The sequence below is a fragment of the Lissotriton helveticus genome, chromosome 12, assembly GCF_964261635.1.
Source record: "Lissotriton helveticus chromosome 12, aLisHel1.1, whole genome shotgun sequence".
Taxonomy (NCBI): Eukaryota; Metazoa; Chordata; class Amphibia; order Caudata; family Salamandridae; genus Lissotriton; species Lissotriton helveticus.
The window spans coordinates 549,909,206-549,922,972 of record NC_136073.1 but is presented as its reverse complement, the minus strand read 5'-3'; the positions used below and the strand labels follow the sequence as shown (position 1 = coordinate 549,922,972).

Here is a 13,767-nt window from a genome sequence, read left to right as displayed (position 1 = left end):
AAATTACAATCATTACTAGTAGTAGGCCTGGAAAGCTGAGCCAGTCTCAAGTTTTCAGGTATACTACTGGCAATCGAACACCCAAAAGGTGATAGGATGAATGTTTGCAAATAGTCTAATCAGTAGCAATTGCTCTGGGTAGCATTCTAATTCTTCCTCACTCTGCGCATGCTACCTAAGATCTTGAAGTGGCTACCTGTACACACGAGACACACTTGACACAGGCCCTTATCGCCCGCTGACTGGACTACGGCAATGCCCTCTGCATAGAAAAATCACTGCATACCTCCTACAGAGACTACCGACCATCAGGAACACCACAGCCAGTCTCATCCTCGGCCTTCCCTGATGAACCCACATCACACCCCACCTCAGGAAACTCCACTCGCTCCTGGTACAAAAAGATGTAAATTCAAGCTGCTGAGCCACACACACAAGGCTCTACACAACTATGGCCCCGCCTACATTACCACTTCCTGAACTTCAACCAACAATGGAGAAGACTACACTCTGCCTCCCTCTCACTTGCCCATACTCCCCACATCTACAAAAGCAGAAGTGGAGGATACTCCTTCTCCAGCATCATATTAAAGTGCTGGAATTGCCTCCACATGCAACTCTGGACGATCACCTCACTTTTGGAATTCTGAATGGCCCTAAAGACCTGGCTATTAGATTAAGCCTCCGGTACCTGCAAGCACCTGGATACCCTATAGGGTGATAAGCAGCAGTTTATAAATCCAGATTTCTTGACTCCTTTTTTGCCAATTGTGCCACTGCAGATGGAGGCCCACCTAATGAAAATCAGACCATCCCAAACCTTGACCATCTCACTCCTCCCCTATGCAGCCCACTTCTTTTTTAGTTGGTAAATGAGATTTACACCCCCCTTGAATCACACTGGCTAAGCTATGCCCCTGTTCTTACATAAATACAAGTTATTCGGTGTGTATGGAATGTCTGAGCGTAGTACTTATGTGTATGACTAGTCAATAGAAAGGGCCTCAGTTTACTCATTTAAATTGCAATTGCAAGAAGGCATGGTGCCTTCGGCAAGAAGATGGTCCTGTTGACTCTGTGAGTAATGCACAAAAAGATACCAGTCATATATGATTGCAACATATATGTTCTAAAGTCTTCACATTCCCCCAGCTACATTGTGAGTCAGACTGAAATACTACATCAGATTGGCTGGGTGGTCATCTCCCATTCTTGATCAATTTACCTCAGAATCATAGAGGATCACTACCGGCAGACTAGCTAATTTCCACCATCTGCCAAATTCAACTTCAGCGGTTATCTAAACCATATGGGACATAATTGTTGAAATACATTGAAATATAATTGTTTGTGCTTGTCTCGATAAAGAAGCAACTACAAATGTATGTAGCTCAACTCTCATTATTTTTGTTTTCTTCCAGTGACAGTATGCGTATGCAATAATATAGGATATTGCATGATAGAGGTTGAGGAGATGGCAGGTATGCCGACAGTCTTCTCTGCAGTTGGCATCACTGTGGGCACCCTTGGAGCTATAGGTATGTAATGCAAATTCCAATTATGGAGTATTTTTTTTTTCAGCTACAAAAAAGTGTCTTTATTTGCAAGAGTTCCATTATAGTTTCAGACCATATGTGCGATTATATTGTTCCTTTGTCGCTATTCAAGGAGAGAAGCCAGTTTCCCCTCTAATATACCTATTAATCCTTTTTGTGTCCTCCAATGAGTTATACATCATTTCAAAATGTCATCCACAAGTTAATGTAGAGACCTCTTTAGCTCTGGCTTCACTGAAGCTTTGATCACAATTGTTCGATTTTGATAAGGTTGGCCTTCAGTTTTTCTTTTCAGCCAGTAGGAATTATGTTTCCTATTCTAAGGATGACCCTACACATCCTCGTATGCTTGGTGCTTTGCAAAAAAAGGGGACTGAATGAAAGTCAGCCGTATGAATTGGGCTAGTTGACAATTATGGATGAAGGGAGGCTCTGACAGTTTTACGATTAGATCCCACTTTAATATCCTGGCATCTCCATTTGAGAATGAAGCAGAATATCCAATGAAGAGGGCAGGTCAGAAGGCCCTATTGTAAGATTGAGACTTATTGTAAGCCAATCCAACAACCTTAGAGGGTGAGAATCCTGAAAAGCTAACCACCCAGAAGATGCAAAACATCAAAAGGCCACTAGCTAGTCCTGCTGCATGTAAGCAGCTGAAAGGTCAAGCAAGCAACAGTACAGCAAGTTTCTTTTGACATTGCCAATGGTGTGAGTGGAAATGCCAAATTAACAAGGGACTACTTATAAAATATAGCCCTACTCTTATAGATTCAATGCTATGTTTTGAGTAGATATCACACTGCCTCGCACAGAATATGAGGAGTATTCCTGAAAATGCACAACAGACACAGATTTATAGTCGTCCACAAGGCATAATATACTCATACAAATTGTGCACGAAGTGGAAAATCTGCATCAGTAAATCAAGTGGAAATACCCATTTGCACATGGAATTTATTTTCCAACAAGAATTTATTTTTCAGTTTGGACACCATTCTTCATCTACACACCATGACATCCGGTAGTGTTTCCTTCCCTTGCCCAGCTCTTACTCATGCCTTAAAGTGTAGCTTCTGTACATCTCCAGGGCGCGATGCTATCGGCAAAATGTTCCTGTATCTCATAAACCTACACGTTTGTGGATTTTCTCTGCACTTTGCAGGACTATTGCTGTACCAAAGTGGCTCCATCAAGGACCACCAAGTGATACAGTAAGTTAAGTTTTCTTTATTGAACACCTCAGCAATCAGCCTCCAGCAACTGTCACTTCACCATGGATCCAATCCCTTAAAACCTGTTGCTGAGGTTCTTAGATGGAACCTGGTGATGCAGTGCTGACAGTCTAGATATCACACATCTCCCTTCTTTATAAACAACACTATATATTCATTTATGTTATTAATTAGTTAATTCTTCGTATGTACGAAGAATGAACTAATTAATTACAGAAATTCACACAAATTAATTTCTTGGCATTGAACAAAAGAAAGTTGAAACATACACATTGCTTAGCTGCTTACTTGTTCATCTAGATAGGAAGGCTTTTTTCATAATTTCAAACTACTCTTATATTCACTGTATTATTTACAGGAGAACTCTTATCTTTTACGCTCCCTCTGAAATCCTCTTTGGAATGCTCACTTACACCTTTTTGCTGATATTTCAGAATTTCTCTTGATTCAGACTCTATCTCCATTAGTAAAAATAATATTCCTAGACACCTTCCTAATCATTTGTGCCTTGCTAAATTTGGACCACTGGGCACATTCAAATGGGGCTCTTATCTTTACCCAATCCCCTACATGAACCTCGACGTCTTTAGCACATTTCATTGAGTCAAAATATTCTTTCCTCTTATGTTTTATGTCAATCTCACACTCTCTCTTTTATTGCCCACAACATTTTATCTCAATTTGTTTCCCCTGGTCATCCAACAAGGTCATAAAACTGTATATGGATATATGGAGTTGTTCCTTTAAAAAGTTCAAACTGACTTTACTAGTAGAAGAATGGGCTGTCATGTGATATGCACGGATTCTTTGCTGCAGCTCCAACCTCCAATCAAGACTATTAGCTTTAGCTAACTAAATACATTCTTTCATGTCTCAAGTATCCACTCAATAGCCTCATTCATTTCAAGGTGGTAGAAAGAACCTCTTTCAAGAAGTGTGTCACAAGTTGTTTATTTATTTCAAACAAAACTGAGCTTCATTGTCTGAGAGAATATGTTTAGGGGAACTCTCTCTCTTGAACACCTGTACACAAGCCACTTCCATCCACCTAGAATAAAGATTGCCAAAGCCACCATAAAGGGTGAATTGTGTCTACCTCTTAAATTTCCCACTATGTCAATTGCAACTTTTTCTCACAAATGATCAGGAAGTTGCCTGCAAACCATGGGTACCTGACTAGTAGTTAAAATCGTATCCCTATGCTTGAATTCCAGACACTCAAGTACCAACGTTTCTGCCTGAATATCTATATCAGGCCACCAAAAGTCTGCTTGTAACCTTTCTTTAGTCTTAACAATGCCTAGATGACATAGATGAGCTTGTGTTGGCAACCGGTTTCTGAAGCTCAGAGGGGGAATCAAACGAGTATCCCTTAACAACAAACCTCTGTCTGCAGGCAACCCAACTTTTATAATAGCCCATGGTTTACCTGACAAATCAAAATTATCCCCTAGGCATGCTCTTACTACATCCATTAATTCCATATTATTCATCACTTCGTCATTCCGCTATTCAGTAATGATCCCCAATATGACCTCACAATCATCCTGAGGTTCTTCTATCTCTGTTCTATTGGCAAGTCTAGACAGACAATAAGCTGACACATTTGCAATGCAAGGGAAATATACCACATCAAAACGAAGTTCCTATAGAGCTATCATCCACCGTCTTAATATTGATCAAATGGAGTTCAGACCTTTCTTCATAAAAACCTCTTTCAATGGTTTATGATCATAAAAGACTGAAATTGGTGCCCAAATCAAATTTTATACTTTCTCAATGCCCAGAAAATGGCAAAATCGTATTTTTCGATTACTATGTAGGTTATTTCTGAACCCCTCAAACATCTAGAGACACATTCTATCAAAGAATCTACTTCGTCTCTCTTTTGTAACAACACCGTTCCTAGACCCTTAGAACTAGCATCTGAGATAATCATGGTCTCTTCACCAGGAATGAAGTCCTGAAAACTGGGTGCATTTTTCAACTCAATTTTTAAGGTCAAATTCACTTTGGCATCCTTGACCTCACTGAAATTCCAAATTTTTTCCTAGAAGGGATCTTAAGTATACCAATTTGTCTGCATAATTCTTAATAAACTTCCCATAATACCCAACCATGTCTAAAAATGAAATCAATTCTTCCTTTAAACAGAGTTCCTTCAGGTTAACAAATGTTTCAACCAATTATTTTGTCAGCCTAGGATATTATGTCCCAAATAATTAACTTTAGACATACTAAATCTGTATTTATCCTTATTAAGCGTCAGACCCGCTTCCATGAGAGCAACATACGCACTCGACTCTCAAGCTCTTTTAAAGTACTTCCATAGATTAACACATCGTCTTGGTATCACCACACTCCATTTAGCCCTTTCAATATTTTAGCCATCACATGTTGAAACTCTGAAGCAGCAGAATCAAGTCCAAAAGGCATTCTCTTTAAGTTATAAGCTCCCTTGGGTGTAATGAATGCAGAAAGTTCCCATGAACTAGAATCCGACCCTACCTGGTGACAGACTGCAGTCAAGTCCTGAGTGGAAAAATAATTTTAAACTGCTTAGATGAGAGTGATCTCATCAATGTTGGGCGTGGAAATCTGCCCACTATCACTTCCCAATTGAGTGCCCTCTGGTCTACATATAGAGGAATATCCCCACTAGTAACTACAATTGGGGCCAACAATTCAGTGGCCACAACTGGTTCAATTACCCTAAGGTTCATCAGGTTCGGCAACACTGCTTTGAACACTGATAGGAATCCATCTGAACTTAACCGTCACAGGAAAAGCTCCTTTTTTAAGCCAGATTTGATGATTGTAATCATTCAAGAATCCCGAATTTCCTCAAACTGCTTTTCATATTCATTTACAAAATCTGCTGAATGTAGAACCATCTCTTGTATTTGGACTTGGGGGTTTAGCATTAGAGTTCAAAGAAACACTCAAAAGTTTTTGTTGGGGCCATCCTATCAAGGCAACCCCCTTTTTTGATACATACACTTTCCCAACAGCATATTTAATGCCTAATTCCATTCAAGCATTAAAACAATAACCCCTGGCTGCATACATCTATGCTTCTCAACATGATCTTGTCATGAAACAGAAGATCAAATTAGAACACTAATCACATTTCATAGGGTTCTCAACATTATCCACTTTCACAATATTGCTCAGAAGACCATCAGCTTGACACTTATTTAGAAAATAATTTTCAGTGACACTTCCTTCACCACTCGTTTTTTCTTTCTTCCTTTGTTCCTACAGCATTTTATATAATGACTTTTTTCCCACATCCATAAAAAAAATGAATGTGCGCTCTGATACCCGATTCGGGTCAAGTTCGCACTATATAAAACTCTGAAAAATAAAGTTTTGGTTAGCCTGTGAAATATTTATGGTAATTCAAACAGTATCGCCTACAATTGTGCTAAGCGTATAACACTTGCCTTAACAATCAATACCTCCCTATGGTCTATCAACTGTTTTCAACAAACACACTGCCATCTATACATTTAAGATTCAATGTGCACGTCACCACACAAAACAGGCACTTGAAGAAAAGCAAGTGTGTCTGTCACTTCTTTGATCTCTTATTTTCCCCCACAACAGTGGTCTCACATCCTTGAACTTCAGTTTCACCCAGTTTCCAAAAGTATTTTTTTTAGGATGATAGATCTTGTTTTACAATGTACTGCCCTTTTTTCATTAGGCAGTAGGGCAGGACACAACTCTGGGATGCAAATGCTCTTCACGTACAGCTCAGTGCTCAGCATTGTTTTGTTATTACAGCTGGTAGATCTTTTCCTCTCATCCCATCCATGTCCTCACAATCTTGCTTTACCAAATTTTTTACAGAAAGTCAGGCTGCAAACTGCGTTGAAACACAGATTCAGTTCATCACCGGCCCACAATTTCAAACTGTACAAACTCCAATATTGACCTGCCAACACTTAAAGTATTTTATGTGTGTTTTACCTTCTCACAATTTGTCCCAGCAACCTCAAATCTTCCAAAACCAACACTCAGTGTTGAAATGGCTGTGGTTGCATGTCACATTCTGAAACATCTTCAAGTTGAGGTGTTGTTCTCACTTATGCTGCTCTCTGCTCCACTTATCACCAGTGTAACAAAGTGGCTTTATCAAGAAACACACAGCAGAAAAAGTAAGTTAAGTCTTCTTTATTTAAATACCTCAGCCATCAGCCTCCAGCAACAGTCATTTCACCAAAGTTTCCATCTCTTACATCATATCTCTGTGGTTCTTAGATGGAACTTAGTGGTGACAGCTCAAGACGTCACAATTACCAGGGCTTCACCGTTTACCCGCCAGTCCCTTTCGACCTGCCTAAGGGCAAAATTAGGAGTGTCGCGGTATGGGAGCGGGTGTGCCCTGCTCCCGCACCGCCAAACCCGTGGTTGGACCACCCACCGGATTAGGAGTGTTCTCCTGTCTGGCGGGCGGTTCTTTGGCATTCCAGTGTTAACGTCAAAATCAGTACTGGCATGGCATGGACTGCTGAAGTCCATGGCGTGCAGGTACTAGGGGGCATGCACACAGAGGGGGCACAACATGTGCCCCCCCCTGCATGCAACCCATGGCCCTGAGGCAACAATTTCTCTCTGCCACGGTTGTCAAAACGGGCTTACCGCCATGAAAACCGTGGCAGAGAGGAAACTTGTAATATGCTTGTGGGACCACGATGGTGCCGCCAAGCATGTTGCGGCCAAAAGACCACCAAACCACCACCAGGGATCTGTGATCCCCGGCTGTTGTGGTGGTCTCAGGGCAGCCCAACTGCCCTGGTCATTATAGGGTGGTTGTAAGACCGCTATCACCATTCCCCTGCGAGTCTGGCAGTCTGTGGACCACCAGAATCGTAATGACCGCCAGACTCGCAATGAGGCCCTTAACCTCAGTTTTCAAGCATATTTTCCAGCACAATCATGAAATTCCACAAAACTTGATTCTATACATCTGGGTTTGGTATTTTCAGTAGTGTTTCCATTTTATGCCCACCTACGATTTACAAACTTTTTGTGCACTTAACCTGAACTTAGGTATACAAAACATTTAGGAACATGCTCACACAGCAGAGACCGGATGCTAATTCTAAAAATGTTGCAGATAATTAAAAAACAATTTTAAATCTGTGACAGACAGATTCATAATTTGAGTATAGAAATGAAGAGGTTTGAGTAATCCCAAAGCGTTCATTAAATCAATTATAGTACACCTACGTTGTAGATAACAAGAAAAATGAAGAAAGACAGCTTGTGATAACCTTTTAAAAGGAAAATAGGAACACTGATTAATTTGCTGTGAGGCTGAGAGAAAGTGAGAGGAAATGAGAAAAGATTGGAGAAATGAGACTGCAAAACATTAATCTACAGGCTATTTAAATCTACCACATTAATGTTCCATTATGAATTCTGGGTTTGAACGAGGATAGCAAGAAGAAAAAAATAAATCTAAAAACACTAATAGGTTTATTAAATCTGATTCTATTTCCTTGTGTATTTTCTATTGAAAGACAAAAAAATAAAATATTGATTTTTTGAAAATTATATAACGAATGTTTTGCATTAGAATAGAGAGTTCCAGTAGAGTTTATATGCAAACATGTCAATTAGGAGGACTGCAATAGAATATTATAAATTTACAGGAACGTTAGTTTCTTTGTATTCCCTTGCCATCGAAGCCCAGAGAAACCTTACTGCCTCAAAGGCTTTTTCTGAAGTGTCTCAATTTGTACTCCTCTTGACAATTATAATAGCTGTTTCTTGTTTTTTGCTGTCTGCAACGTCAATCTCTCCAGGGTTTTCACACATAGAATCTGAAGCCCAGATTCACTAAAACTTTCACACAACGATTCAAGGGAACTTGCTGCACTGTGTTGCATGAAAGGAAGAGTGCAGAAATGTATCACATTTATTAAGATATGATGTACTTCCCAACTCTCCTTTCGCTAGCCCACTTGTGGCAACCTAGCACCTATGCAGGCATCCTTGCGCAACAATCCATGGGTGTCTGTATTCTGCTCAGAATAGTTTTGTTGCAGGAAAGGATACCTTCCTGCACAAAGACAGCTCTTAGAGGCTTATTCCTCTTTTTATGTGTGCTGACTGCAGAATGCAACATAGATGCAATGAGGAATAACGAGGAGAAAGAAAGGTATTTCTTCTTGTTACGCCAGCTTCGAGGAGGCGCACCATTTTTGACCAAACCCAAACTTACATTACACACATTAATCTTCTAATAAATGGGAAAAACTGGCATTTCAACTCTGACATAACTGAACATACATGGAGAGCTCACATAGCAGCTATATTTAACAACCAGATCATCCCAGTGCTTCTGGTAATAGTGAAACTTTGAAGGTGACATGGACTAATACAACAACTCAAAAGAAAACTCAAAATAAAGGGACCCGGATGACCATTACTCAGAGATTAAACTCCCAGGCCCTAGAACCCAGAAGGAACTATAAAATAGACCATACAACCTGTACATCAAAATCAAAAATTCACCTCTATTCCCAACTCAATCAGTCAGAAGCCAAACTCAAGTCAGGTACACCTGAAACAACAGGGCCCGACCCACTAGACTATCATCTACAGATCACACAAAAACAGGTATTGAACATCATTAAAAAAACAAATAACTGATGGGGCCCCGGGACCAAATGTCCTGCCCAATGCCTTATTCAAAAATAGACCCAGCTTTTTGGTCCAACCATTTAACCTCACTGTTTGCTTATACACTAGAGATTTCTACCATTCCAGGCTCATGGCGAGGAAGCATCCTACAACGAATACATAAATCAGGGGCTCGTTCAGATCCATCCAATTATAGATTAATAGCCTTAATTGATGTTGAGGCAAAAAGTTATGCTGCAAATCTGTTGAATGATCTAGAGGACTGAGTCAATAGTACAAACTTGATCCCTAACACACAAACAGGTTTTCGAGCCGGGATGGGCACCCTAACAAATGTATTGGCAGTAATGCTCCTGGCAAATCAAGCGATAGCTAATTCAAAAATGTTGTACACCTGTTTTGTAGACCCAAAAGCAGCTTTTGACAATGTCCCTAGATCTATGTTATGGACTAAAATGAAATATTGGGGAGCTCCTACAAAATTGTTAGACGCAAATATCAATCTTTACTCAAAAACATGGGTCCAAATAAAAATGGGGTATGGTCAAAGCCTAACAAATAAAATCATGACCATCAACAGTGTAAAACAGGGGTGCGATCTGGCCCCCTGTTTATTCAACGTTTACACAGCCGACCTAAACAGTAATCTCCGCTTAACACAAGGCGACCCTCCAAAACTGGGCAACGTTCAAACATCAAGCCTGCAATATGCTGATGACATTGTGTTGCTCTCCCAAACGCCTCAAGGCCTACAGCGATTGATAAACCAACCAGCAGATTACACAGCCTCAGACCAACTAGTTATACATTTCCAAAAAGTCCAAGGATATTTGTTTCTCAAGCTCACATAAAAACAATCGAAATCTACCTGGACGATTAAGAGCAACCCCCTGAACCAGGTGGGAACATATAAACATCGGGCCGTACTACTAGATCGACATCTTAACTATAAGCAATACTTAGAATTACGGAAAGTGAAAGCAAGAGAGCTACTCTTTGCATTTAAAACCTTGCATAAAAAATGTTGTGACTGTTTGTCAACACATTTACTAAATGTTTTGACAGCAAAATTCTTGCCATCAATTACGTATGGATCGGAACTCCTAAACACAAAGGACTCAATAGTCTTAAATGCTGCGTAAACCTTTTTAGGAATTTATTTTCAATTCCGTGCCATATTTCAAAAGCTCTGATCAGACCGGAATTTGGGTTAAAAAACAGAACCCGACAAGACAAGGGACCTTTGTCAAATACTATTGGAGAATGAGGGCAGCAGAGGAAGACTCCCCAGTACATTACTGCTGGCTGGAGGTTGAAAAGCAATCCAGATTGAGTAACTCAGTTTACACATTTTTAAAACAATCCATTGCAGCTCTAAAACTGGAGGGCGTTTGCACACAACATTGTCCTATTTGGAGTTTGAACATATAATCAACCAAACCATCAAGTAAAATTCTCAGGTAATAGACAAAGCTTCCATGACTTAAAAAACCAACGTATTGATGGTGATACCAACATATAAAACTCTAAAACCCCAATCATACTTGATAGAACATTTCACACAAATAAAAAAAAGACAAAACTGATCTTATTGAGACTGGGTGTTTACCCATTGAAAGATCTTATCCCAAAATGAAAACGGGCATGGCCCACAATGGAGTGCCACCTTTGTGGACAAGAAGATGAGACATTACTCCACCTACTAAGTATCTGTCCGGCACTACTATCCACACAAAAAGCCCTCCTACGGCCATTACTGAAAAGAGAACAAATAAGGACTTGTATATCCGCTGTAATAAAATGCTTAGGAGGCTCGACAGTACAATTGGCATGCAAGGCTATAACGTTTCTGAGCATAGCGTCATATGAACTAGAAAAGAGCGACAGACAACTTGAACCGGTCGGGTATGCAAGGTGATAAAGTGCAGTTGAACACTTTGCAGTCCATTTGTTTACAGCACTATGCACTTTACCTTAAAGAACAATGGGAAATTACCAAGGGTACCTGCATTTAATCTCAGATCACCGAGACAAACCTACTTTTAGCCAAGTACTTCATAAAAGGAACATCATTTGACCTTGTTTTAAGACCCATCTATTTATTGAAAGACCATCGTTAATTATACTTGCCTACCGCTCTATGGCTTCTTTCAGAGATCATGTACATTGTGCACCGGTGCACAGCTCAGGCAGAATACCACAAGAAGCCCACTTCTTTTATAGCTTATCTGGCTACTAATGAGTCTGTAACAAATCAGGGTACACAGTATTAACTTGTTTTATTATAAATTTTAATGAGATTCAAGTCAACTAACAAATAGAAATATATGTTTGTGAATTTTATGTATATTAGTGGATGCCCCTCCTTTTTATGATTTGAACCTAATCATATAAAATAAATTTTTCACAGGCACTTGAATGTGGAAAAACATTTGTGAACCGAAACAATATACAGTGTCATGTGCATCAAATATTGTATTATTTTATCACATTATAGCGAATGTCATGAATAGACCTCTGACACAGCGAAATCCATTGTAATTTTTGTATTTTCTTTTTAAGGCTTCTTTTTGCTCATCATATTAGGACGTCTATCTCTCTCCAATAAAGACAGGAAACAAAATGTTTCAGATACAATTCCATTAAAGTCCACGGCGTAAACGAACAAAGACAAGGACTCCTGCATTTGAAATGATTATGAAATGATTGCATGCTGTGTGATATTGGTAATCCACAAGCCTCAGACATTCTTACTTTGATTTTAAATTTGTATGTACTAAATCTTTAAAGAAACGTCTAACTTTATATAGCTTCATGACAGCTGAAGTTTTAAATAAAATGTGTGAAATATTTCTCACTTATCTGTGTGTTTATAAGAACTATTTTCATGATAGTAATCCGTTGGAGGCAGAAGATTCAGGTCTCTTCAGTGTGAAGCATCTAAAAAACTACTCTTTGCCAGAAACCTTGGACTAACTACATCTTTTATTGCCAGTTAAATCAGCCTTCCCTATTAGCAGCTGCATGGTTCTCATGCTTAGCTCCATCTTGCGCACCTAGAAAAATATATGTGAAAAAGTAATATGAGAGAGTGCAAAATGTACAAAGAAATCTTGGGGTAATCTGAACATTGAGGGGTGGCCCACCAGCCTGCAATGTGAATATAGAGTCAGGTCTCCCCTCCCCTAGCTGGGACCACCTGCCATATTTCTTCGAGATCTCTTCCTGGCGGACGTCATTGACTTCTCTGCATCAGGCAGCGTGGTAAATGGACAGAACACAGAGTAAGCGGACGCAATGTTTCCTTGGCCCCACTCACCATAATTTATTTGCTTTAGTGCAACTAATTTCCAAAGCAGGAGTTTGTTTCAGTGAAAGAAAAAAGTAATGGCCTTTGTGTGCAGGGAGTCTTCTCCGTGTGCCTGGGAGCCAAGTATGTTTTTCCTGCCCAGATTCATTATGCATAGCATGGTGACGGTCTAGTGATGGCCTGCTGACTGTTTTCCTATTCCCACTAGGCTTGGGCGAAGTTCGGGGAGTCCCACAAAAAACTCTTTGCACTACACAGAGTTCCGCAAGTGGTTGAGTCTTTTAAGTTGTGCCGTTCGCAGGGATTTTTAGCGCCAGGTGTTTGACCTTCACTGTAAAATCACAGCGAAAGGCACAACATGCAGCGGAAGAGGGCACTGCTTCTTTCTGCTGCTCGAGTAAATGTTCTACTCTAGCGGCAGCTTCCTCAACGTAAATGAAAGGTTTCTCAACATGAGCAGTAGTGACTATCTACGATGGCCCGCATTGAGACATATCCACGGGAGGTGGTCTAGAGTAAGATTTTCCTCGCTCACCAACTTAAGTTTGGCAAGAGCGAGTGAGGAAAAAACTCCGCTCTGCAGAGTTTTTGGGAACTCCATGCACTACATTTAGCGCTGAGTGCAAAAAACTCATCAAACTCGCAAGCAGAGCAGAATATCCCTCCTGAGCCTAATTGCCACCACTGTGAGATGATAACCTTTTGCAGGATGTCCGTCAGGTCAAGTGTTTCTAATACTGGAGCTAGTTGAGGCTGTACTGTTGGACGTACTGTGGTTCCTCACCTATGAATAGAATGGGTGAGGTTGAACTCAAGTTAGCAGGGTGGAAGCACTGCCGAAATATGGATGTGGTTGCATTCCAGAACTGCATCGAGCTGTATTATTCACTGTGTATATATACGTATGTATATATACATTTTTGATGTTGGTTAACTATCTTCATTTATTTGCTTTTTTCTTAGGTATGGAATATGTTTATAGAGAAATAGATAACGTGTTTCATTCCAA

The 13,767-nt window shown here is 40.0% G+C and overlaps 1 protein-coding gene across 1 annotated transcript in view; it reads left to right on the top strand.

The window, feature by feature from the left end:
- CDH16 (cadherin 16) overlaps nucleotides 1-12,300 on the top strand; it is a 755,818-nt gene extending 743,518 nt beyond the window's left edge. The window contains exons 17-18 of the mRNA XM_078671187.1: nucleotides 1,422-1,538; nucleotides 12,011-12,300. Of these exons, the coding sequence (XP_078527313.1) occupies nucleotides 1,422-1,538; nucleotides 12,011-12,108 (215 nt within the window). The 3' untranslated portion in view covers nucleotides 12,109-12,300. The remainder of the gene's footprint in view (nucleotides 1-1,421; nucleotides 1,539-12,010) is intronic.
- The last annotated feature ends 1,467 nt before the right edge of the window (nucleotides 12,301-13,767 follow it).